This window comes from Mustela erminea, chromosome 5 (genome assembly GCF_009829155.1).
Source record: "Mustela erminea isolate mMusErm1 chromosome 5, mMusErm1.Pri, whole genome shotgun sequence".
Taxonomy (NCBI): Eukaryota; Metazoa; Chordata; class Mammalia; order Carnivora; family Mustelidae; genus Mustela; species Mustela erminea.
The window spans coordinates 144,240,444-144,266,366 of NC_045618.1; the positions used below are offsets into that span (position 1 = coordinate 144,240,444).

The window sequence follows — 25,923 nt, forward strand, 5'->3', positions numbered from 1 at the left end:
TGTGCACAAAGGAATACCGAGAATGGTTTGTGTCGTGGTCAGTTAATACTTTCCAGCTGGTGTCCTAACTGAAGGCACCTGGCGAGATCGTCACGTAGCAGGATCCGTGCCTGGGCTTCAGGGCAGATCCGTGGGCTGCTGTCCGCTCCCACTGACAACTGGCCGACAGGAGCACGGCCATGGGACGTAGCTGTGCGACCCTCTCCCCTGCTTTAAAGTCAGAATGGCCCATCCCAATTACAGCCTCAGCAAAAAGCAGTTAAGAAAATGAAAAGGCAAGCCACGGACTGAGAGAAAAGAGGCACAAAGTGTATCTGACTAAAGACTTGTATCCAGAATATGCAAAGAAAGCCTCGAACTCAGTCACCAAAAGATAGACCATTCGATTTGAAAAATGGGCAAAAGACTTGATTAAGCACTTCACAAAAGAAGATAAGATAATTATGCATGTTATGCCCCATAAGCACATTACCAGATTCTCAGCATCATTAGTTACCAGGGAAATGCAAGTTAAGACCATGACACGATACCTCCTCGCACCTACTGGAATGGCCGATGTGCGAAAGACGGCAAGACCAGGAGCTGGTGAGGGTGTGGGCCGCGGCACGAGCCAGTGGGCGTGCAGAATGGCACGTGTGCACCCCTCCCTGCCCCATGGCCCTGCACGTCCACTCCTAGGTACCTCTCTGGCAAAACAACACACACTCGCAAGTCTTGTACAGGAACGACTGTCGCAGGGAGCAGACGCGGCGCAGATGTCCCTCCCCGAGGGCTGGTAGGGTGCCGCGCTGGCGGGCCATGGGGTGGTGCTCACAACACAAAGAAGCGGCACTGGGGACGGATCCTGCGCACGGTCCACGACTGACCGAAGCCACGAGAGCGCACCTGTGGTTGTCTCTGCAGACCCCTAGACCGGACTGAACTAACCCCTGGCGGTAGAAATCAGAAGGGTGGCGGGTGCCTCAGAACCGAGGGGATTGACTAGGGGCTCCAAGGGAACTTCCCGGGGCAATAATGAAAGTGTTCTGTAACTTGACAGGACATGTGTTCCCTGGGTCTGTTCACATGTCAAAACTGACTGGGCTGAACATCCGATCCGCGCATTCGCTGGCGTCCCAGAGGCCACATGGCTGGTGTGGGGGAGTCGGGCTGGCCTGACTTCAGACCTTTGCCTCCTGGCTCAGCTGCGTCCTCACCCTAGGACCTTGGGCAGGTCTCTTCGTGTGTGAGTCCCGATGATGACCTTGTGTGTGACCTGAGATAATAGTCCCCGAGCGTCACTGTGGCGGGGCTCCAGGTGAGGGTGAGGCTGCCCCCCTCCGCCCCACAGCAGTCACTGGGTCACCACCTGCTGTGCTTCTTGCCAGGCAGACTATTAATCAGGTGTAATTTGCCTTTAAAGCCTCCGCCCATTTCCTTTTCTCTTAAAATTGGTTTCAGGGGCGCCTGGGTAGCTCAGTGGGCTAAGCCTCTGCCTTCGGCTCGGGTCATGATCTCAGGGTCCTGGGATCGAGCCCCGCATTGGGTTCTCTGCTCAGCAGGGGGCCTGCTTCCTCCTCTCTCTCTGCCTGCCTCTCTGCCTACTTGTGATCTCTCTCTGTCAAATAAATAAAATCTTAAAAAAAAAAAAAAAAAATGGTTTCAGCCCCCAGGAGATGTGTGAACAGAAACATGGAGGTTCTAAGAGACTTAGTGACTTTGAGTGAATTCTCCCCCGGATGAGTGTTTCCGATAAAGAGGAGTGCCCTTCCCGCAGATGCAGAATTTGCTGGTGGTCTGCGCAGACGTGTGGAAGCCACGGACGAGGCCCCCACACCTGCTAAGCCCGCGCTCCTTGGCTCGGGGCCCAGTGCCCACAACGTCCCGACGGCTTCACCTGTGGGGCAGGCGAGCCGCCGCGTGGTGCCGCAGGTGGCGGGACGGACAGCGGGAGGCCTCGCTGACCCCAGACGGCAGGAGCCACGGCAGAGGCAGCCTCACCCTCTTTCTTTGAAGGATAAAATCAAAGTCCATAGATTAAGTGAAGGATTCGTCATTTTACAAAAGTCGTTAGTGTGTGGCCTTTTCCTTTACTTGCCTGCAGGAGCTGTAAAACTGACGAGCTTGGCGTGTGGCAATCAGCACATCTGGGCGTGTGACTCTAGGGGTGGCGTGTACTTCCGAGTGGGGACCCAGCCTCTCAACCCCAGTCTGATGCTTCCGGCCTGGATAATGATTGAGCCGCCAGTCCAGGTAAGCAAAACCGCGCTGACCACAGGCTGCTCCTCCGGGAGACAGAGGCCGCCACAACGCAGTTGTTGGAAGCGGGGCCACACCCACTTGCGTAGGCAGGTGGGGGCAGAGGCAGGAGTCCCTGGAAGGGCAGCCCCCCGCGGGTGCTCACTCATTGGCATCCCAGTTGTGGAACTGCGAACTGAACACCTCCTTAAAGGTGATCTAAGTCAGCACTTAAGAGACTTTTCCTCTCAAAATAAAAATAGTTTAACTTCTTACAAAACCAAAATCGTTTTTTAAAGAAATAAAATTGGGGGTACCTGGCTGGTTCAGTCAGTGGAGCGTATGACTCTTGATCTTGGGGTCGTGAGTTCAAGCCCCATGCTGGGCATAGAGCTTACTTAAAAATAAATAACTAAGTAAATAAAATTAAAATCAAACAGTACCCAAAAGTATAGCAAAGAAATTAAGAGTCACTTAAAATCTTGTTATGGAGACCGTCTATTATTAGCATATTGTAAGTGCCTTTCTTGGTTGGTTGAAATTCTGTTTCCCAACCCCTCTGCCCTGGCCCCTCCCCAACCCCTGCCTTATTTCAGCTTACCGTGTGTCCTACATGTTTTTCCTCTTCTCTTGACTGTTCCACCACTCATGTTAGAAGCACAAGCCTGATTTTAGGGCACTATTTAATTACTGTTTAGATCCTTTAAAGATCTAACGGGACTGGTCGCTATACTAGGTATATTTCTGTTAAAATTTATAATCAGGACCTTGTGATTTCATAAGAATTATCTGCTCCAACTCCTGCTAGTCCCTACTTTGTGACTTGGAAAAAACGAAGTTGCAGAGGTGCCTGGGTGGTTCCGTCCCTTAAGCATCTGCCTTCAGCTCAGGTGATCCCAGCATCCTGGGATCAAGTCCCTCATTGGGTTCCTTGCTTAGCAGGGAGCCTGCAAAAAAAAAAAAAAAAAAAAAACAGAAAAAGAGTTCTAATTCACCTTTTTCATATTGTATAAATCAGGGGGCTTTATTCACAGAGTTGAGCAACAGTCAGTGTCCAGTTCCAGAACTTTCTCATCACCCCAAAATGAAAATCCATACTCATAAGTGGTTAGCTCCTTTTCTCCTGGAACCTCCCATTCCCTCAGCCATAAATCTCCCCTCTGTGGCTATGCCTTTGCCTGTTCCTGGATTTGTCTATTTTCTCTACATAGAATCATACAGTATGTGGCTACCTTTGCTGTCTTTCATTTAGCGTCATGGTGAGAAGTGCTGTGGCATGTGGTAGCGTGTGTGAGTACTTTGTTCCTTTTATAACAGAAGAATGCTCCATCCGTGGAGGGACATGGTGCTTAGCTGTTTGTCAGGCGATGGACATTTGGGTTGTGCCCAAATGTGAATGTGCTGTGAACGTTCGTGGATGAGTATTTGTGTGGAGTTGTGTCTTCAGTTCTGTTGGGTAGAGACCTTTAAAGGGGATTGCAGGGTCAGATGGTGAATGTATGTTTTAAATGTTTAAGGACCTGGGTGGCTGTCCAGCTCAGCTGATGGGGCACGTGACTCTGGATCTCCGGGTTGTGGATTTGAGCCCCAAGTTGAGTGTAGAGATTATTTAAAAATAAAATCAAACAAATAAATGAATGGTTTTCTGCACAGACAGTGGCTGCATCATTTTATATCCCACCAGTAAAGTATGAGGGTTCTAGTTTCTCCACATCCTCACCAAAAACTTTACTTGCCCATTGTTTTTATTCTAGCCATGCTAATAGTTGTAAAAATGGTATCTTATGCATTTCCCGAATGATTAATGATGTTGAAGATCTTTCCATGTGCTCTTGGTCATTCGTGTATTTTCTTGGGAGAACAATGCATTCAGATCCTTTGCTTATTTTTCAACTGGATTATTTGTCTTTTAATTATTGAATTTTAGGAGTTCTTGGGTGCCTGGGTGGCTCAGTGGGTTAATAAGCTTCTGCCTTTGGCTCCGGTCATGATCTCAGAGTCCTGGGATCAAGCCCCACATGGGGTTCTCTGCTCAGCGGGGAGCCTGCTTCCCCCTTTTCTCTGCCTGCCTCTCTGCCTATTTGTGATCTCTGTCTGTCAAATAAATAGATAAAATCTTCAAAAAAAAAAAAAAAGTTTAAAAAACAAACCAAAAAAGAGTTCTTTAGGTATTCTAGATACTAGACCCTTATCAGATATGTGCTTTACGTAAGACTTTGCTGATGTATGTACAACTGTTGCCTATTCCAGGGTCATGAAGATTTGCATCTGTATTTTCTTTTAGACATCTTATATCTCTGGGGGCACTGGGTGGCTCAGTCATTAAGGGTCTGCTTTTCAACTCAGGTCAGGATCTCAGGGTCCTAGAATCGAGCCCCACATTGGGCTCCCTGCTCAACAGAAAGCCTGCTTCTCCCTCTCCCACTCCCCCTGCTTGTGCTCCCTCTCTCACTCTTATCTCTCTGTCAAATAAATAAGTAAAATAAATAAAGTAAAATAAAATAAGTAAAATAAATAAGTAAAAAAAAAAAAAAAGAAAAAAGTAGTCTTATATTTCCAGGCCTTATATTTATTTTTTTAAGATATTATTTATTTGAGAAAGAGGATGCAAGCAGGGGGGCAGGGAGAGTGGGAGAGGGAGAAACTGGGACTTGAACCTAGAACCCTGGGATCACGACCTGGGCTGAAGGCAGATGCTTAACTGACTGAGCCACCCAGGCGCCCCTCTAGCCCTAATATTTAGGTATTTGATTTATTTGCAGTTAATTTTTGTATGTGGTATGAGATAGATGTCCAAATTCATTCTTTTACACGTGTATATCCAATTATACCAGCACCGTTTATTGAAAAGACTTACTTTTACCCATTACATTCTCTGGGAGGTCTGTCAAAATTAATGCATCATAAATTTTTTTAAAGCACCAAAAATTAAGTTTTTCACTTTTGTTCCATTTCAGTGACCTGTGTATCTATCATTATGCCAGTACCCACATTGTCCTGATTATTTAGCTTTGTTGTAAATTTCAAAACCAGGAAGTGATTTTCCTTTTTCAGGATTATTTTGGTTACTCTGGATCCTTTCCATATCCATATGAATTGTAGGATCAGTTTGTCAATTTTTTTTTTTTTAATCTATTTATTTATTTGACAGACAGAGATCACAAGTAGGCAGAGAGGCAGGCAGAGAGAGAGGGAAGCAGGCTTCCCACCGAGCAGAGAGCCCAATGCGGGGCTCGATCCCAGGACCCCGAGATCATGACCTGAGACGAAGGCAGAGGCTCAACCCACTGAGCCACCCAGGTGCCCCCAGTTTGTCAATTTCTGCAAAAGAAGTGCCCGCTGGGATTTTTATAGGAATTGTGTGAATCTGTAGATCACTTGGGGGAAGTTTTGCCATTGTCATAGAATTAAATCTTCCAATCCATGAACATGAGCTTCTTTGCACTACTCAGATCTTCTTTAATTTCCTCTAGCAGTTTTCAGAGTACGTGGTTTTTTTCTACCTTTGTTAAATGTACTTCTGGGTCATTTATTCTTTTTGATGCTATTGTGAATGGAATTGTCTTCTCAGTTCCATGTCGGTTTGTTCATTGCTAGGATAAGTTTCTGTATACTGATCATGTATCTGGAAAACTGGGTAGACATTTCTTCTAATAACTCTCTTGTGGATTGCTTAGGATTTCTTCTATACAAAATCATGTCATTTACAAATAGGGATAATTTTACTTCTTCCTTTCCTATCTGGATGCCTTTTAATTCTTTTTCTTGTTTACTTACCCTGGCTGGAGCCTCCTGTACGATGTTGAGAAGTGTCGAGAGCTCGTTTTGTTCCTGATCTTAGGAGGAAAACATCCTTTCTTTCACCATTAAATACTGATATTAGCTGCGCATTGTCGAAAGCTCATTTTGTTCCTGATCTTAGGAGGAAAACATCCTTTCTTTCACCATTAAATAATGATATTAGCTGCGCATTTTTTATAGATGCCCTTTTCAGACTGAAGAAGCCCCCTTCTATTCCTAGTTACTTGAATTTTTTTTTTTCCATGAAAAAACTTTGGATTATGTCAAGTGCTTTTTCTGCATCTACTGAGATGATCTTGTGGGGTTTTTTCCTTTATTAATGTGAAGTATTGTAGGGATTGACTTTTGTATGTTGAACCACCTTTGGTTTCTGGGGTAAATCCTGCTTGGCTATGCTGTATAATCTTTTATATATACGTTGCTGGATTTGGTCTCCTGGTATTTTGTCACGGATTTCTGTGTCCACAAGGGAGATTGGTCTTTGATTTTCTTTTCTTGTCATGTGTTTGTCTGGTTTTGCTCTCAAGGTGATGCTGACCTCTTAGGATGAGTCGAGAAGTGTTTCTTCCTCCTGTTTTTTGGAAGAGTTTCTGAAAGATGGGTGTTAATTTTTCTTTAAGCATTTTTACAGCTCCTCAGTGTAAGCCTGGACTTTTCTTAGTGAGACTTTTCTATTGATTCCTGATTCAGTCTCTTCGCTTGTTCGGGTCCATTTAGAGTTTTCTGTTTCTTCTTGATTCAGTTTGAGTAGTTTGTCTTTCCAGCGATTTGTTCACTTCGCCGCCTTTACATAACTCATCAGTACCCACGTGTTCGTAGTACCCCCTGTACTCCTTCTTTTTCTGTGAGGTTGATAGTTCCACTCCCTCTCTCATTTCTGATTTTAGTGGTTTGAGCCTTCTCTCTTTTTTCCTTAGTCAGTAGAGCTAAAAGTTGTCAATTTTATTGATCTTTTCAAAGAATGTCTTTTGGTTTTGTTGACTTTTCTCTATTGTTTTTTCTATTCCTGAGTTCATCTGTTTTCACTGCAATCCTTGTTCTTCTACAGCTTGTTGTGCACAGAGTTCTGCTTGCTAGTGGTGTTCCTCTGAGAGTTCCCAGCAGTATTTGTCACATTATCACATGCTATAGAAGACGTAGAGTGACCAGAAAGGTGTGCAGAATCCCAGCACAGGGCCATGCGAAGATCAGTGGAGGGCTGCTGAGGGCGAGAGGGAGGTCTGCAGGGCACGTGGTGGGAGATCCGGCTGGTGGTTGTTGGGGGGGCGAGGGGTGGTCAGACAGCGAATGCTACCAGTGGTGGGCTCCAGCCAGCCTTGCCTCTCTTGGGGCACTCTCTGCGTCCGTGGGCCGCTCAGGTTACATCAGAGACTCTGTGGACCTGCAAATTGCTCTTGTTTTCTCTGTTTAGATTCTAGAATAGCCTCTATGAAGTGGAGCTCGAATTGGGGAGAGAAAGCCTTACTTGGAGTTTTCGATGGACTGTAGCAATCAACAGCTTTGCCCAGGAAAATGGCCAGTAGAGCAAATTCATATGAAAGGGCCTCAGCTGTGCTCTGGATATAGTAACGATTGCTAGATGGGCTGTTAAACACTGTCTATTCCAGGAGTCCACTGACTGGAGCCACGTTTTATGACTCAGTTAGCTTTTAGTGCACTGGAGAAGACATTAACTTTCTGTGGACTTTGAAGATTCAAAATGCTTTTCAAATTGGTTCCTGTGGGGAAAAAAACCAGGCTTTGCATTTGCCTAGGCTTTTATACCATGCTTTTTCTGCCCTGAGCTGCCGTAGTCCTGAATTTACCACAGGACATAGGAGTCAGGAGTGGCTCTCCCCACTTGGCAGAGGAAGCACGTGACTTGGGACAAACGAGTGACCGGGTGGAAGCACCACTCTTGTGAGTGACCAAGCTGAGACCTGGCCCCGGGCCTGCTGTGCTCTGCCAATCGGCGAGGCCTGCCTCTCCGCAACGGCTGGCACCCACCGCACAGCTGCAGAGGGCCTGACGAGAGGAGTGTGGCAGTGGGGAAATGCCGCTTCCCCTGGAGGGTTTAGAAGGTCAGGGCCGTGTGGTTGGATCCGAGCATTAGAGTTTAATGCAGTCATGATCGACCTTGCCCCGCTTCATCTTACTCGTTCTTCCGCGTGGGCTCCGGGCCAGCGTGTGGAATGTGTTCGCAATGGGCTCAGAGGGAGGCGGGTCGCAGGTGCCGACAGGCACAGTGGGGCGAAGCACCAGAAACCCATCACAGCTAGCAGTGCCGACTCTATTTCTGTTTCTTTTCTCATCCCCGGGGAAAACCTCCCCCCTGGAGTAGTTTTGGGGTGAAGTTTTCACGAAGTACTCAAAACAAATGACTCAGTTTTCAGACTTACTAACATATGGAAGGATTTGGAGAAAATATTTATAGTTGTGTTTAGGATTTTTTTTTCTTTTTTGGCATTTTTGCTTTAGTGAGAGAATGTTCTGTCCACATTAGAGGGTAGTGCAAGAGCAAGGTCGGTTGGCAATGTGACATCTCGCCTGACTGTGGGCACCGAGGGCCCCAGGACAAGATGAGGAGCGTCCGGGTTTGGCCTACCTCTTCTTTCGCCGTCCACTCGCTGCCCTCCACCTCCTGGTCCCCTCTCGGGACTCCCGAGCAGACTCTGCTCTTTGCTGAACCTGGCGCGGCGCCTCACATAGAGGGAGGCTGCAGCCCACCCCTCCTGCGTGGGCCACTTATCCATTCTCTGAGGCTCATCTACTCTGCCTGCGCTCTGGCCATGTCTGGCAAATGGTCCAACTAATATTTTAAAAATCATTTAAATTCAGTTGATTTAGGTATTTTTAGCTATATGAACAACAAAACAATGAAATAAGTGTATAAGTATGATAGTAGATGACCCCCGTGGGAGTGCCGTGCTCCAGATCTGCCGGTAGGGATCTGTTGCGTGATGTGACTTTACGCATGAGATCTTTGGAAGAGTTCACACCTAACCACAGGAGAACTGTCGCCCGACAAGGGCTCACATTAAGAGGAGACCCCCCACCTGAACTGGGCCGCCCATCAATTCCTCAAGATGAACGTCACGTCACTGCAGGACAGCAGAGCAGAGAGCAGGCCAAGGAGGTTTCCCTCTCCTTACCCCCAGTTGGAGGCACAGCTGAGCACCCCCGATGACACTCTCACTCGTACCCTCTGGTGGCACCCATGAACCTGGCATAGGTCACTCTCAACAGGGGACAGAAGGTGGAAGGAGGGGGCACTCACAACCCAAAGCCAAGTTCTGTGGGTACAGCTGAGAATTTGGGGGTGTTCTGATGGATGACTAGTGTTCTGTCCTGAAATACAAATGCTAGTAGGCCCTCGGGTGAGGAAACCAGGTCCCTATTGCCTCACTGGGGAGGCCATGGGTTAGATCCTTCTCTTGCAAAGGCATGACGCTGTACAGCAAGTCAGCCTCGTGCCTCACTGGACTTTCCCCAGCACAGCTCGTCCTCCTGGGGCGGCGGGAGGGGTTTTTCTCTGGGACCGGGGCCCCGAGCTTCACACGCCAGAGCAGCAGACAGAATCCCATTTGAGAGTCCTGGCTTTGAAGAAAAGAAAGAAAAAGACATTGCTAGTTACGTGTTTAGCAGCTAGGAGGTCTCTGCCCTGGAGGAGGGATGTTACAGGGATTTGCCCGGAAGGAGCCTAGTTAAGCTGTGAAGTGTTCATTCAGGGAAATCCCCAAAACTCATCCGTATGACTCCACAGAGGACTTTCTGTTCCCCTGGAGAAACAGCACATTGTGGAGTAAAAATGTCAGTTACAAAACATGTTCAGTGATTCTGTTTTCATTGAAAAAAATGACGTATACACTGAAAACTGTATCCACAGCGGGTGATAATGGGTGTGTCCAGGTGGTGCTGTTGTGGCTGATTTTTTTCTTCCTTTTGTTTACTGCTGTTTTCCAAAAATCTGGCAGTGAACTTACATTGTTTATGGAATAAGTAGTTCATGACTCTGAATGATCTGAACAAGACTCAGTCTTAGGGAATAATCAAATATGTTCTCAAAGCTGTTTGTTGCCAGGCTGTTGGTAGCAGGGTGAACTTGACTCTTCTGCTGGTGCCGTGAGGCTCTGTGTGGTGAGGGAAGCAGGGGCAGCACCCGCCCTGGCGGGAGGGGGGTTCTGCTTAGCACATCAGTGCAGTGGCCGTGGTTATAAATAATTAAGGATGTACTCTGAAAAGCCATTTAAAATCGTGTCCTGGCCGGGGGTGCCTGGTTGCTGCAATTGGTTGAGCACCTGACTCTTGGTTTTGGCTCAGGTCATAATCGCAGGGTTGTGGGATCGAACCCTGCATCCAGCTCTGCATTCAGTGGGGCGTCTGCTTGGGATTTTCTCCCTCTCTCCCTCTGTCCCTCCTGCTCTGTCTCCCTCCCTCTCTCTCTCTCTCTCAAATAGTAAATAAATAAAATCCTTTCTTTTTTAAGAAAGGATTTTATTTATTTATTTATTTTTATTTTTTATTTTATTTATTTATTTGCCAGAGAGAGAGAGAGCAAGCAGGCAGAGTGGCATGGCAGGGAGAGGCAGAGGGAGAAGCAGGCTCCCTGCCGAGCAAGGAGTCCAATGTGGGACTTGATCCCAGGACTCCAGGATCACGACCTAAACTGAAGGCAGTGCCTTAACCAACTGAGCCACCCAGGCGCCCCAGTAAATAAATACATCTTTTTTAAAAAAATCATGTCCTGCTGAGTATTGATAAAGAGATTTGTTCCCAGTGGAGTGGAGGCCCTAGCGGCTTTGGAGCTGGCCTTTGCCAGCTAGCAGAGGTGACAGCAGGCCCACAACGACTGCAGTTTGTGAGGCTTCCTTACCGTTCCAGTTACAGGAAACTCTAGAGCAGGTCAAACTGAACGGGTCTTGGTGGCGGAAATCCGAACCATGGTTGCCTGGGGGGACACGGGGCGGGGAGGGGGGTGATTGGCAGCGGGCTTGAGGCTGCTTCCCCGGGGGATGGCCATTGCCGACACTCAGGGACTGGTGTGCCTGGTGTCCATACACTTACTGCGTGTAGCCTCCACCTCAAGAGAGAACTGTGAACTGATATTTACTGTAGTTGATGATTTGCATGTTGAAGGTTTTGGGAGAAACTCTGCTGATGCCTGCAACGCTCCTTGAGGCCCCTTCAGAAGCGGGGCGGACTCGGCGGACAGACAGACGGGCGGGTCCAGGAGAAGGCATGCGCAGGGAGGCGTGGTCGGTAGTACGTGTACCGGTGTTTCCGTAGAATTCTCTCAGGTCTCTTGTATGTTCCAAAATTGTCATAATAAAGCTCGGGTGAGGGCAGGTGGGTACTCCGCGTAGGGTGTGAAGGCGCCGGCGGAAGTGTTGATTCACCTCTCTTTACTTTCCAGCACAGTCAGGAGAACAGAAAAGCCTAAAATAGTCCCTCAAAAATACTTTCCATCTGTGTGGAGCAAATACTTGCCTCCAAGAGTGGGGACACAGGGGACCCAACTGATCTGGGCACAGTGATGAGTAATGCTGCCTCCCTCTGCCATCCCCGTTTTGTCCCAGGCTCCCTCGGCGTCCTCCCACATGTGTGCTCACGCTGCCTCAGGTACCTGCTGCCTAGCGCGTGCTCTGAGGTCTGTGAACGCGGCGTGAGCTCTAGAACGTTGTCTTCCAAATGCCCTTCTTCTAGGGAGACTGATAGCTGACATTCATAGGTAGCTCTCTCTCAAGTTAAAATACATGACGCACAGACAAAATACCTTGCACAATCCATGTACGCAGGAGGGATCATCACTCGAACATGAAATCTGAAGCTTTCGGCCAGTCAAATAAACTTCTGCTTCCAGCCAGTACAGACTAACAGGAACCAGATTTACCCTCCTGCCTGAAGTAGCTAAAATCTGGACAGATTGCGTGAAACCGTGGGGCTGGCCGAGCCCAGCCTGCTCCTTAAGTTGAGGACATAGCACTGGGACCATGGGAAGTGCAGGCAGCAGGACCTTGGGCACAGACTGCGGAGCTGCAGAGACCCCAAGGGCTTCAGCCCAGGAACTGACCAGGGCCAGAGAACCACCTGGAAGCGGTAGAAGGAGCATGCCTGGGAGCTCAGGCAGAGCCAGGAGTGGTTCCTGATCTCACCATCCAGAGTAGGAAGCCTACGTCCTAACCATCCAGGATTGGGTCACTCAAGAGCATTTGGCTTCGGTGATGAGGCAAAAATCAGCCCCATGGTCAATGCAACTCTGCTACTGGTGACCAGAGCTTGAAATAAGCAAGAGCTGGAAGGATCAAACTATTTCTGAGTAACTTAGTGGCATCCTAGAACAAAACTCAAGAATATTTATAAATTCTGAAAATACCCAGTACCGACAAGATAAAATTCACATTGTCTTTTTTTTTTTTTAAAGATTGTGTTTATTTGAGAGAGAGAGAGAGCATGAGAGGAGAGAGATCAGCGGGAGAAGCAGACAAGCAGGGAGCCCGATGTGGGACTCAATCCCGGGACTCCAGGATCATGACCTAAGCCTCAGGCAGTTGCTTAACCAACTGAGCCACCCAGGCACCCAAATTCACATTGTCTTACATCTGATCAGGACTCTTCAGGCAAGCAGAGAAACAGAAAAATATCCCCTACAGCGAAAGGAGGGAAATCCATCAACAGAAACTGACCCAGAAATGACCCAGATGATAAAACCCATAGGGTATTAAAACAGTTGTTATAACTTTACCCTTTTCGTTCTAGGTACTGGGGGAAAGACTGCATACATTAAGCAGGAAACCGGGGTATATAAAAAAGACCTAGATCACACTTCCAGGGATAAAAATTACAATGTCTGAGATGGAAAATCCTCTACGAGATTGATGACTATGTAGACGTTTCAGGAGTAAAGGTCAGGGAACTCAAAGATGCAGCAGTGAAGCCATTCAGACTAGAACAGAGAAAACAAAAAAAAAAAAAGGCTGGAAGAAGCTGAGAGCAGCAGTTAGCGGGGGATAACCTCACAAGGCCTAGTTCACATGCAGCCCTCCCGAGGAGGAGGAGGAGCAGGGGTGACTTGCAGAAATACTGCCAAAAGGTTTCCAAATTTGATGCAGTAATTATGTTGAGTGAAGAAGCGAGACAGAAAGGCATACGTATTGTGTGATCAAGTTATAGAAAGTGTAGAGAATGCTCGCTGATGTGTGTTACAGAGAGCAGTGGTTGCCGCGGGATCGGTGGGCGGGTGGGTGGGTTTATAGAGGAGCGACACAGGGATGATGTCTTGAGTCCATACGTATGTCAAAACTTAATGAGTCGCACACGTTGGATGTGTACATCGTGTGTATGTCAGTGACACCTCTGAGAGCTGGTGAGAACCTGGATCAAGCAGTGAACAAATGTCAGGGAGGAGGACCGCCCACTCTACGTCGTGCTGGGGTTGCAGAGGGAACAGAAATGCACGAAGCTGCCTCCAGACGTGAGATAAGGGATCACTGACTCAAAGAGGGTACGGTACGTTATGATCACAACCACGAAAAACGCACTGATCGCCCCCAGTGGCCATCCCTGGCTTCTGTGGGCCGCATAATATCTGAACTGGACCCTGTAGACACGGGCATTTCCAGTGACCAGCAAGCCACGGGTTTGGCCTGGTGTTTCTGAGTAGGGAAAAGTGCTGCCCCTTTGGACAGGACAGTCGGTGGCTGGGGACCATCCTGAGCACTGGGGGGCCTTAGTCGCCTGTACCTTTCCGCACTGAATACGGTAGCCCCCGAATGAGAACTGGGACTGTAGGGTGCAGAGAACGTATTGCATAAAGGAAAGATTCGAGGTGTCCTTTGACCCACATCGGCGCAGAAGCTGAATGAGGAAGGTTTGCAGGGAGCCTGGAAATTCTCTGGCCTGGTTCCATGGGTCTGTTTGCACATCTGAGAGACAAGGCTGAGTTGGAATGGAAGTGGGAACCCTGAGGTAGAACGCTTTTGCGTGAAGAAAGCCGACCCGTGCTGGAATCCAGCCTTCTCTCGGGGACTGGACCAGTCCCCCTGCGTGTGCTTGCTGGCCCTATGGGTGGCCCCGCTCAGGTCCTGTGGAGCCAGCGGGGCCCGAGTCCATGGTGCAGCTCCATGGTGCTGCAGGAGGCTGCCCTCCCAGCCAGTCTGCACATGCATGCATGCATAGACCCGGCGGGACGCGGGTGCGCAGTCTCCTGCCCGGCCACCTGCAGTGGCCTCCACTCTTGGGGCTAGGGTGCATTGCTCTGGGAAGCTGTTACCTCCAGCCAGGACTGTCCCCACCTCTTTTCCCATGAGACCAAGAGATCTTGGGAAAGTTGCCCAAACTCCCCGGCCCTTCATTTCCTGACCAGTAGAGTGGAGAATCAGAGCCACGTGAGGCCCACCCGAGGCATGTTTTCAGAGGTCCTGGCATAGGTCCCTCTCCTGGAGATAAGCTTAGCAGGCTGCCGCGGGCTCCGCGGTGCCTCAGTTGGCTAGTTTTAGTCCAGGTCACCCTCATCAGGACGGAGGTTAATGTATCACCTAGAAGAAGCTCCAGGAAACAGGCCTCCCCACCTGTTTCCCCCTCCCTGGAAAGCTACTTCCCTTTAACTTTCTCTCCCTGAATGACCGCTTAGGGAGCAATATCTCGTTCCTTCTAGCTCTAAGTGTTTTCAGGTGAGGTCCTCTCTATCCCGGACCCCCGTCTTCCTCTTCCTTTCTTTTGGTGAGCTCTGTCCTCCAGTTGGTTCCTGAGAATGGCTCATGGTAAGTAACTTGAAAGTCTTCTGCCCACATTTACCCTTGGCCTTGGCTGGGTAGAGTAATCTGGCGTGGAAATCGTTTTCCTTTATAATTTTGAAGGGTTTCCTCTGTCATCTGGTGTCCAGCGTTGCTGTTGAGAAGTCTGAGCCGTTCTGATCCTTGACCCTCGCTCTCCAACCTGCTTGTCTCTGGTAGTTTGTAAGGTCTCCCTATTCCCAGTGTTTCCGGAAGAGACCGTGCCACGCCCCGAGGAGGGCCTGTTTTAGCCTCTGTGCGGACAGGTCTCCAGCCTGGAGTTTGTGTCCTGCTGCCCCCCTGGCAGTCTGCTTCCCGCCCCTGCCCTCCTCTTCTCTCCGTCTGCCCTGCTTCTGTCCTGAGGACTTCCTAACCGGCAGCCTCCACTGTGCTTCCCTCTCCCGTTTGCTCCTCTGGCTCTTGTCCTGCTTCCTGAAAGACACTCTCAGCCTCTTCCTGCGCTCCGTCGTTGGATGACTTTGTGGGCCTCTTTTAGTTCCCGTAAGCCCCTGTTGCTCTCCCACTGTCCAGCCCCCTCGTGTCCCCACCCTCCAGGGTGTGTCTGAAGTTTCTTCTCCCGTGTGGTCTCCATGCTTGTTCTCTGCGTCTGTCTCATCTTCTCCGTGGCAGATGCTGGCCTCAGGCATTGGCAGTCTCGGTTCTGAGAGCGGGGCACACCGCTGGGAGGAGCTTCGCCCGGGGCTCCCTGCGTGGTGCCTGGCTGGGCTGCGTTGCTGGGCTCCCTGCATGCGGTCGGTTGCTTTCAGCCTTCTGGCCCCACTAGGGCCTTTCCTGCTCCCCAACGCCTGGCCACTTCCTCAGGTGGCCACTTCCTCAAGTGGCCGCCTGCTCCTCTCGCTCTCCCAGCGCGGAGGAGGTTGGAGCCTGTGTGAGCTCCTGTTCACTCTGCGTGTCTTCTCACTAGAAGGGAGGTGTAAGAAGGGAGCTCCCTCCCTAGAAGGGAGCTGTTCACACCGTGTGTCTTCTCACTGGAAGGGAGGTGTGAGCTCCTGTTCTCACTGTGTGTCGCGGAGGGAGTGAGAAGGGAGGTGTGCGTTCACTCTGCTGTCCTGGCCCAGGAGGCTGTGGAGCTTACGGCTCCGCAGCTGATCTGAGCCCCTCGTGCTGAGAACCTGGGTGGAGGCCACCTTGTTTCAACTTCACACTCCGCGGTCAGGCGCTCGGGGGATGCCCACGGCCCCTTGACACGCTCCTTCAGCCCTCAGAAATCGGGGTGGTGGTTAGGGTGGGCACAGCAGCCGGCCAGCGGGACCGCAGGGCCGGGCCTGCCTGTGATCGGCTGCCGGGAGGTCAGCTGTCAGACGCCCAGAGGCCGGTGCCGCCGGGTAGTGCCTGCGGGCTCCCAGCATCCTTGCAGCACGGAACCCCAGTGCGGACCCCGGCCCAGGTGTCAGGCTGGCGTCGGACAGCGTCTCCGGCAGTGGACAGAGGAGTGGCCGCAGTTGGCTTCGCCAGCCCCACCTGAGGAGGAGAGAACACAACAGCTGCCTAGGAAAGCTGCCTCTGCCTGTGCTGTTTGACACTTGGCCTGCTCTCAGCAGATCAACTCGCCGGCTTCCCCGTCACACTTGAGACCAGATGCGGAACTGTCCGAGATCGCCGGGGCCAGTGCGGGAGTGGCGGGGACAGGGTGTCCGGCTTTGCTGTCGGCTGACCAGGGAACAGAAGCGGGGGAGCCTTTCTCCTGTGCAGAACCGCAGACCCAGCCTCTGGTAGCTCTGCTCCGCTGGGCCAGCAGTTTGCAAACATTCTTCGCAGCAGAGCTCGCTCTTCAGGTAACAGCTCACCCTTCAGCCTGATGCGTTCAACATGTCCCAGCAGAGCTGTCTGGGCGGCGCTGGCCAGGAGGCCGTCACCGCAGCCACGGGGCGGCTCACAGGGCCAGCACTCCATGGGCCTCCGGTGGAAGACCTGCCCTTGGTCTCCGGCAGCGAGGCCAGAGCACACGGCCTGGCAGTCAGAGTCGGCCGCGACCCGGCATCAGAACACGAAAACCCAGAGTCAGGAGCCTGGCGGGTCACCTGACTCACGCTCGGAACAGGGACATGGAGCCCGAGGGGGAGGGCATCTGCCTGGGGCCACATGCTGAGTGGGAAGAAAAGACAGCAGGGTCTGTGTGTCGGAGCCTCGGCGCTCACTCCCCCTGACAGTCTGCTGGCGCCTTAAGTGCAGGCCTGTTAATACCCATGTCTGATTCTCAAGCTTCAGAGATTCGAAGGAAGAGACCAGAAGCAGGAAGGGGATCTGCAATGGGGGAGACACAGAAAACCTAAAGGGAACACACAGAAGTCCGAGCATACGAGAACCGTGGGACCACGGACAGAGGGCCAGCAAACCGCATGCCGGAGGACCTCACGGCGGCAGCTTCCGGCAGTCCCTGCACACCGAGGAGGAGTGATGTCACACAGTGCGTCACAAGTGCAAGGTGGATTGGCGAGTCAGTAAATGAGAGACACCAGGAGGGAGACTCCTGGGGGCGATGGGGAAGAGTCCGGAAGGTGGTGGCCGTAGGGCTGGTCCCTGGCCCTGCCTGGTGCCTCCCGTGGTGACGTGGGTGCATGTGCTACCACTTTGCTGCCTCTCTGTGTTCCTGAAGTATTCCCGCTGAATTTTGTCAAGGTTCACATGAGACCCGTACCTAAACGATCTGTCCAGACAAACACTTCCTTTGGCCATAAAATTTTCAATATTTTTTTCCTTTTGCCCTCGGTGTATTCACATTCTGGCTAGGGGGTCTGTGCTCACACGTGTGTGAGTGTGTGTGTACATGTGTGCATGCACGTCTTAGGGTAAAAACTTCACCTGCTAGAAGTTGGAAGAACTCTGATCGGAGCCCCCAGAGCCCTGAGCTCCAGGCTTAGCTCTGCTGCGGGCTCTCCCCGTCAGCGCCAGAGTCAACACTTTCCTCACCTGGAATTTGAGGGAGTCGGTTTAGCTGGTCTGCTGGGTCCCTTCCAGCCCCAAATCGTTTGAGCAAGCCTTTAAAACAGGAAAGTCAGAGATTTTGTTAGTAAGAAGTGCTGTTTCCATGGGACCTGGAGTCAGCTGTACTGCCTTCCCTCTCACTGGGGGCAACCTTCATCACCATCTGGTTCCAGAACATGTTCGTCGGGTTTCCAGAAATCGCTCTGCCCATAGCGGCCACCCCCCAGCCCCCTTCCCCAGGCCCCTAGCAACCACGAATCTGCTTTTTCTCTGTACCCATCGTCCTCTTGCGGACATTTCCTATAAAGGGACTGCTATGCTAGGTGGCCTTTTGTGATTGGCTCCTTCTCAGAGCATTGGGTGTTCAAGGTGTGTTTGTGTTTCTCTGTATTAGTTCTTCCGCTGAATGGTACCCCCTGTGGACAGACCACATGTCACTCAGCCACTCGACAGCTGATGGGCCACTTGGGCTGCTTCGACCTTCTGACTGTTGTGAAGACTGTTGCTGTGAACACTCGTGTGGGTGCTGTTTGAACATCCGACCCAGCTCTTCAGGCTTTATCTAGGAGTGGGATTTGGGGGTCATGCGGTCATTCTGTGTCTAACCTTTTGAGGTTAAACTGCCTGTTTCCCACGGTGGCTGCAGCACGTCAAGTAGGAGGGTTCCCATGTCTCCACATCCTCTCCACTTGTTATTTCCCATTTTCCTTTTTCTAGTCCTCCTAGTTGGTACAAAACGGTACTGCGTGGTTTTGATTCACATCTCCCTAATGACTAACGATGTTGACCATCTTTTCATGGTGGTGTTGGCCATTCGTATGTCTTCTTTAGATAAATGTCTGTTCAAGTCCTTTGCCTGTTTTTTAAATGGTTCGTTTATGTTTTTGTTGGTTCTGAGAGTTCTTTATTTATTTTGGACACTAGACCCTTATTAGATATGTGGCTTGCAGATGTTTTCTCACATCATGTGGGCTATCTTTACAGTGTTCTTTGATACGCAGAAGTTCTTCATTTTGGTGAAGTCCAGTTTATCTCTCCTCTTTAACGCTCATGCCTTTCGTATCATATCTAAGACACCTTTGCCAGATTTCGCTCTCTCATTTATTTTTGATTCATTTCCAGATGATTTTGTATATGGTGTGAGGTAAGGGTCTGACCTCCCTCTCTCACACGTGTGCTCTCCAACTGTGCCAGCACCACTTGTCGAAATCACTGCTCTTTTCCCACTGAATGATCTTGGCAGTCACTTGACTGTGTGGATTTTTTTCTTAACTCTCAGCTCCATCCCATGGACTTCTGTGTCTGTCCGTGGGCCAGTACCACACTGTTTGAACACTATAGCTTCATAATAGTGTTGAAATCAGGAAGCGTGAGTCTTCCAAATTTTTCTTTTTTAAGATTGTTTTAGCTACTCAGGGTCCCTTGCAATTCCACACGAATTTTAGGTTTTACCTTTCCATTTCTGTTGAACTGAGCTGGGATTTTGACAGAGCTTCCTGTAGACTGCTTTGGAAGTATCACCTTGCCTACTTCTTGACAGAAGGGCAGAGCAGTTTCTCAAAAAGTAACCCACAGAGGGGCGCCTGGGTGGCTCAGGTGGTTGACCAACTCACTGTTGATTTTGGCTCAGCTCATGATCCTCAAGGTCGTGAGATTGAGCCCTACATCCGGCTCCTTCTCCCTCTCCCTCTGCTCTTCCCCTCCATGCTTTTCTCTCAAATAAATAAATAAAATCTTTACCAAAAAAAGAGGGGGAGGTAACCCACAGGTAATCGGAACAGAATTGCCTGAGCTGTTTGTTTTATGAACAGATCATGTCTGGGCCCTAGCCCCGGAGTCTGATGCAGAAAGGCTGACTCAAGCCCAGGAATGTGCCATTTGTTCATTCATTCATTCATTCATTCCATAATATAGTTCTCCTTAAGTTCCGGTCTGTTACCGTACAGTGTTCTCTTAGTCTGAGGTGTGCACTGGGCCGATTCGGCCCTCCCACACGTGTCCCGGCGCTGCTCCCACGGGTGCTCCTTAAGCCCCATTCCCCGCCTCCCCTCGGTCTGTTCTGTTGTAGTTACGGGTCTGTTTCTGGGTTCCTCTCTCTTTTTTTCCATGTGCTCGCTTGTCTTGTTCCTTAAATTCCACACATGAGTGAAGTCATCCGACATTTGTCTTTCTCTGACGGACGGATTTCACTTAGTGTAGTGCCCTCTGGCTCCCTCCTCAAATGGCAAGATTTCATTCTTTTTTTTTTAATGGCTAAATAATAAGGAATGTGCCATATTAATAAGTTCCCCACACAGATCCTGGGGACTTAAGGTTTAGGAACCACTGGACCCGCTTTCACTCACCTTCCCTCTGGAGGGGCTTGGGTTCAGCAAAAACAAGCTTCCTCGTTTGAAAACGGCCCATGTGATGCGTCGTCTTCACAGCCTGCTCCCTGTTCACCCCCACCTCGGCATTTGCTTTTCCACGTGTCGGGACTTCTCCCGTTGCCATTTGGGAAACCCTGTGTCTTGGACCATGTTCGAGAGCTCTCAGAGTGGTGGCAGAGGGCGAGTGACATTGATGGAACCTTTGCTGCCTTGTCTCCCCAAGGAGGTGCCTCTCTTTTCCATACGGCCTCCAACTTGACCCTTTTCTCTCAGAGACCAAGGCGCCATGCCCTCAAGTCAGCCGAGAAGTCTTTTGTACGTGGCATCTTGTTTCTTACCATCTGCCCTCAGGGACCTCCTCCAAGCTCTCCTTCTCCAAACACCTTCAGCCTCAGAGCCCTGGGCCCCAGCGAACCTTCCCGCCCTGTATGAGGAGGCAGGCCTTGTGCAGTGCCGCCCTGCCCTTCCCACTGCAGCCGCCTGGCCTGGCGTCTGGCCCCAGGGCCCTTGCCGGCTCCTTCCCCGAGCCCTCACACCCCCGACGCGCTCGTCCTGCCGTCCTGGCCCCGGTCTGACGCACACCGTATGTCCTCAGAGCACCTCACACTGGCCTTCCCTGTTGGAGTCAGAATTCTCTTTCTTTGTGGGACTTCGCGATGAGCGATGTATCTCTCACCAGACTTTATGCCAGCGGTCAGGAAGATTGAGTCCTAGCACCTCGCACCGGGCCTGGCCCATGGCAGGTGCTCAGGGGAAGCTCTGTTGGCTGGGTTGGTGACCTGGGAGTTGGTAGGAGCATGGTGGAGGCACAAGGGGTAGGCAGGTGTGTGCTGACGGGGAGGTAGGTAGCTGGGTGGGTAGGCGGCAGAGGGCCCGGCTGAGAGGCTGGCAAGCGCCAGTCAGTGAGTTTCCAGAACCTCCATTCTCTCCGCTTCAACAAACATTCCTCAGGGCCTGCTGTTTGGTTGTCTTTTGGGAAACAAAGGTCACTAAGACACAGTGTGTTGTTGGGACCACGACCCTGGTGTCCCAGAGACTGGTGGGAGCTTGTGGGGCGGGTAGCGCTTGGTGCCTGATGGCTCTTCTGCAAGGTCTCCTCCCTCCCTGCGACAAGGCCCCTCCAGGGAAGAAGTCCTCCGCTCCTCCAGGGTAGGACTGGGCGCAGGCCCTGAGCCTGCCCCCCACCCGGGCTTTGCCGCCCTTTCCCCTGCCTTCCCCTCCCGGTTTGCTGTCTTCTCGCTCTTAACCCTTCTCAGTCGGGTCCCAAGGCCCCAGGCCACTCCCGATCTGCCCAGGTCTCCAGGGACAGCTAGGGACCTCATTTTGTATTCCTCCTGACCTCTGAGTCACACTCAACACCCATGTCCAGCCCCTCCTGCTTGCCACTGTTGTGTTACTATCCCATCGGTTACAGATGCTTCCATGACTCTGCCTGAGAATGACGGCATCACAAATGCCAGGGACTGGCCCTCCGGAGAGCACCTGATGCGGAGCCCAGGTCTGTCTTCCAGAAAGCCCTGAGTGACTGGGGAGAGCCCCTGTTGGAATCACAGCTGTGGCGGCCTGGGGAAGGGCTTTGGATATGGCGAACTGAGCCAAAAGCAGAACACAAAATGACATAAGCCAGATTTTTTTTTTTTAAATAAAGAGCTTGCCATAGGAAAAAAGCTAAAAATAAATCAAAGTATTAACAGTCAATGTCCCCAAAATCACTTCTTACAATTCCTTCTGATTTCGTTGTTGATGTTTCTCTAACGAGCCTGTGGGAGTGTAGGGCCCGGGGGCTGGGATTTTGTGGTGTTCACTAGCAGGCGGCTGGGACCCTGAGTCATGCCCACTCTTTCCAGAAGCCTCTGGTATGCTCGGTTTGACCTGCTCAGGCTCACTTAGCCCCAGACTGTGGTGTCCCTCTCTCGCAGCCACGCAGCCGGTAGACCTGAGGGCCCCGTGCTCAGCCAGGAGCTCTCGGGTGCCCTCCAGGAGGCCCAGGGAGAGAGACAGCCTTAGGGGTGGGTGACGTAGGTGAGGGCGATTGAGAGGCACAGACTTCTGTTTGTGAAATAAGGAAGTCACGGATGTGGGAAGTACAGCACGGCGGATGGAGTCAGCGGCACCGTCAGGACGCTGCTTGATGACAGGTGGCGACCCACTTCCTGCCGGAGCCCTGGGGGAATGTGCGGAATGGTTGAGCCGCTGTGTCGTGCGCCTGAAACAGATACAGCACCGTATGGTGATTCTCCTGCAATTTAAAAAGTTGAAACAGTAGTCTACGAACAAAAGAACAAATCCAAAGTGACCATTACCAAAGAAAATCTAAGTTCACCAAATAAATCCTGCAAAGGTCCAGGGAGGCGGCTGCTGAACTCGGGGACAAGCCCTTGCTATGAGTGAGCGCGTGGCGGGGCCTACTGTGGCTCATGGTGCGCGGGCTCCCTCCGGGAGTCACCCTGACACCTCTTAGCACCGTCTGCTCCAGGGAAGCAGGAAGTCAGTTGCTTTTAGCTGTGGCGGTTTTCCCGGTTTCTGGCCCTAGGACGTGTCCAGCCCCACCGGTCTGGCCGGCCCTCAGGTGCTCCCTCGCGACTCTGCGGGGTGCCCGAGCCCCGCCGGCTGACGGGCCGTGTCCGCTGCCCACCTCCCGGCTGCCAGCTTTGCGGCCATTCGTTTCCTTCTGGGAAGGGCATGAGTGTATCTCGCTGGAGGCCTCTCTCTGTCTTCGCACTCTGACTCAGCAGCCACTGTGCTCACGTGTCTGTTTATCAACCCGCCTCCGCAGGGGAAGGATCCAGATAAGCAGCAGCCCTGCCCGGAGTGACGTGGCTGGCACCTTGCATGCCTGCCCAGAGATGGTCCACTGCCACCCCTGGGCTGGGCCATCTCTTGTCTCGCCAGGATTCAGAGCGGGCCTCTCCGAGGTGTGTCCTCCCAACGTCCAGGATTATATCGCGTTCCCTGTTTTCACAACCGGCTAGTGGCGTCTCACCTCACTCAGCGCGAAATCCACTTCCTCCCTCCGCCAGTGGCCCGCCCTCATGCCCTCTGACCTCTCTCCACTCTGTCTCTGGTCACTGGGCTCTAACCACCCTGTGTCCTTCCTGCTTCCAAACCTGCACCTGTCTGTGGGTTCTGCCATCACTGAGCCTGTCCAGCGTATCTTCCCGGGGTGGCCAGGTCAGGCGACCCCCCGCCCGGCCATCCACCCCTCCTGCACCAAGGCTCTCCTAGCGCCCCCTCACCCAGCCCTCCCAGTAGACTGAAAGCCCCTGGGGGCCGGGGTGTGTGGTTTGTTTGCACTGAGGTCTCCCCAGTGCCTGGCACAGGGCCCAGTGCACTGCAGGTGCTCCTCGTCCGGCAGGCAGTTGCGGGCCCCCCGATGGACGTGTTCAGGAGGCAGTGGGTCCGAGAGCTCCGGCAGCATGAGCCCCCCACCGTGGGGCTGGCATGGTGTTCCGTGGGACCCAGTCTGGGAGTTGCTGCAAGATGATCATCTTCATAGGGACGTTCTGCTCTTCCTCTTCCAGTGCACAGTTACTCCCTGTGCGCTTTCATTTGGACCATCTGTGCTCCTCTGTCCTCTGAGACTGGGCCTGCGGCCCTCCCTCTCCCCGTGGTCTCCCCTGGGCTGTCCTGGGGCAGGCCTCCAGCTGCTGGGGAGGGCCGTTACCCGTTTCAGAGGCCTCTGTGCCGCCGCCTCGGAGTGAGGTTCGCGTCCTGTGTGGGGTGTGGAGAGCAGGCAGGGTGGTAACTGGGTGCACAGCCAGGCTCGTGTTCAGGTTCCAGATCTGTGCTCAGAGTGTGAAAACCCAGCAAACTATACACTTAGGATTCGTGTGCTTTTTTGGATGCATGTGAACCTTCGATAAAAAGTGAGTGGGGTGAGGCTCCTGGGTGGCTCAGTGGGTTGAAGCCTCTGCCTTCAGCTCAGGTCATGGTCCTGGGGTCCTGGGATGGAGCCCCGTGTCGGGCTCTCTGCTCAGCGGGGAGCCTGCTTCCTCTCTCTCTCTGCCTGCTTCTCTGCCTACTTGTGATCTCTGTCTGTCAAATAAATGAAAAAAATCTTTAAAAAAAAAAAAAAAAAAAGAGTGGGGTAAGCAGGTTTCCAGACGCCTTGGATTCTGGTACACCTAGCAACCCTCAGAGCTGGAGCAGGGCCAGGTGCTCTGTAGCTTTGTGTGTGGTCCCGCGGGATCCAGCCCCAGGCCCACAGTCCTGGCTGCCCAGCGGACAGGGGAGGTGGCGGGTGCTCCCTCGGAGCTCACCTGTGCATCTGCAGCCTGGTGCTAGGGAGTGACTCGGGGTTTTACGTGCTACTCTGGTTTTCTATTGGTGGCCCTTGTCCGGGGTGGTGCCAAGCCTCAGCGACATCTCAGCGGCCTGATCCTCCACAGGGACTGGTTTGGTAGCATGGTCACGAAAAGCCGACCCCTCCCCCCATACGCCTGCTCCCCACTGAGCCTCCCTCGCTGGCCCTTCATTCCCCAGCTGCTGTGTGTCCCTCAGGCCACCTCCTCTCTGGATAGCCGCTGTCACAGGGCTGTCCCCCATCACGGCGCTCCCTTTATTTCTTGATAGCCCCTGTCCTCCACTGAAACCAGCCTTCAAAAACCTTACGATTCTTGCCTGACCGATCCCGTGCCCCGCACAGGCAGCCCAGTCTGCCCAACTCTCCCAGGCTCCCCGGGCCTCGGGTCTGCAGGCCTGATGCGCTGAGCCAGGGTACCCTCGCCTGTGGCCGTAGGACTCGGGACAGATGCTGGTTCTCTCTTGAAATGCCACAGATGGACAGATGGACAGATGGCCCCTGCTGTGAGGCTGGGAGCGCGTGGCCACTCGTGTGCCCGTGAGCTCCATATAAGGGAGAAATTTGGAGCAGCCAGAGGCGGGCCCAGGTCGGGAGGGGAGGTGGGAAGCTCCCGGCGTCCGGAAGCATGCTGGCAGCAGCTTCAGGGCTCCCCCGCTCCGAAAGCACAGGAGGCTATTTTGAGGGCCGTACAGCAGGCAAGGCAGAGATGGCCAGGCGCCCAGTGGTGAGTGACAACGCAGTGCGAGGAACCTCCGTCCGGATGGTGGCTGCTGTCCTCCGTGTGCCCTGGTCTCCCATCGGCTGAGGCGCTGGGCACCTGCTGGCCCCCCTGCTCAGAGGCTGGCTCATCCGTTCATGAATCAAGCGGGTGGGAAGCCCCTGCCCCGAGTGGCCGGTAGTGAGACCCGGAGCCCCTGGCCCCCTTAGTGGGGCGGAGGGAGCACGAAGAGCCCCTCTGCCCACGTCCCTTGAGGGGGTCTGGTGGCTGGCTTGGAGGTTATGTGATGTCGGCGTGACAACAGGAAGCCCCTCGTGCGGCTGTGTCTTGAGCGTGAGGCATGGAGAGGGACCGCGTCCACCACAGCCCGGGGGAAGAAGCGCGGAGTCGCGCGTCAGCGCCAAGCGCCCGCCGGGGGCTGCTTTGGGTCCAGTTGAGGCAGCCCGGGAAGGCAGGGCCCACCGAGGTCCGGGAAAATGCACAGTGTCGGTCAGTAGGGGGAGGACAGTCAGATCCCGGGCTCGGTGATCACCAGCACTGCCGGTGACAGGGCCGGGACTGTACAGATGGCTCTGTCCTCACGGGCAGGGAAGCGTCCGGCTAAGGGGCGGGCAGCCCTGGATGAACCAGAACAGGTCAGTAGGTGGCAAACACGACACTGAAGCGGCTTCCCCTTGTCCTATGAAAAGTGGACAAGGGACCAGGAGCTATGGAACATGGGAACGTGGCCCCAGGCTGACCGGGGAGTAGGGCAGGGCAGCTGGCATTGTGCCCTCTTGGGGACGGGAAGCCAACCCAGCGGGGGATGTCACTGCCCAA

At 52.4% G+C, this 25,923-nt stretch overlaps 1 protein-coding gene across 6 annotated transcripts in view; it reads left to right on the forward strand.

Moving 5' to 3' along the window:
• Positions 1–25,923, forward strand: part of TECPR2 (tectonin beta-propeller repeat containing 2) — a 98,125-nt gene that overhangs the window by 68,033 nt on the left and 4,169 nt on the right. For all 6 annotated transcript variants that reach the window (XM_032345344.1, XM_032345346.1, XM_032345347.1 and 3 more), the window contains one exon: positions 2,084–2,232. In XM_032345344.1, the coding sequence (XP_032201235.1) occupies positions 2,084–2,232 (149 nt within the window). The remainder of the gene's footprint in view (positions 1–2,083; positions 2,233–25,923) is intronic.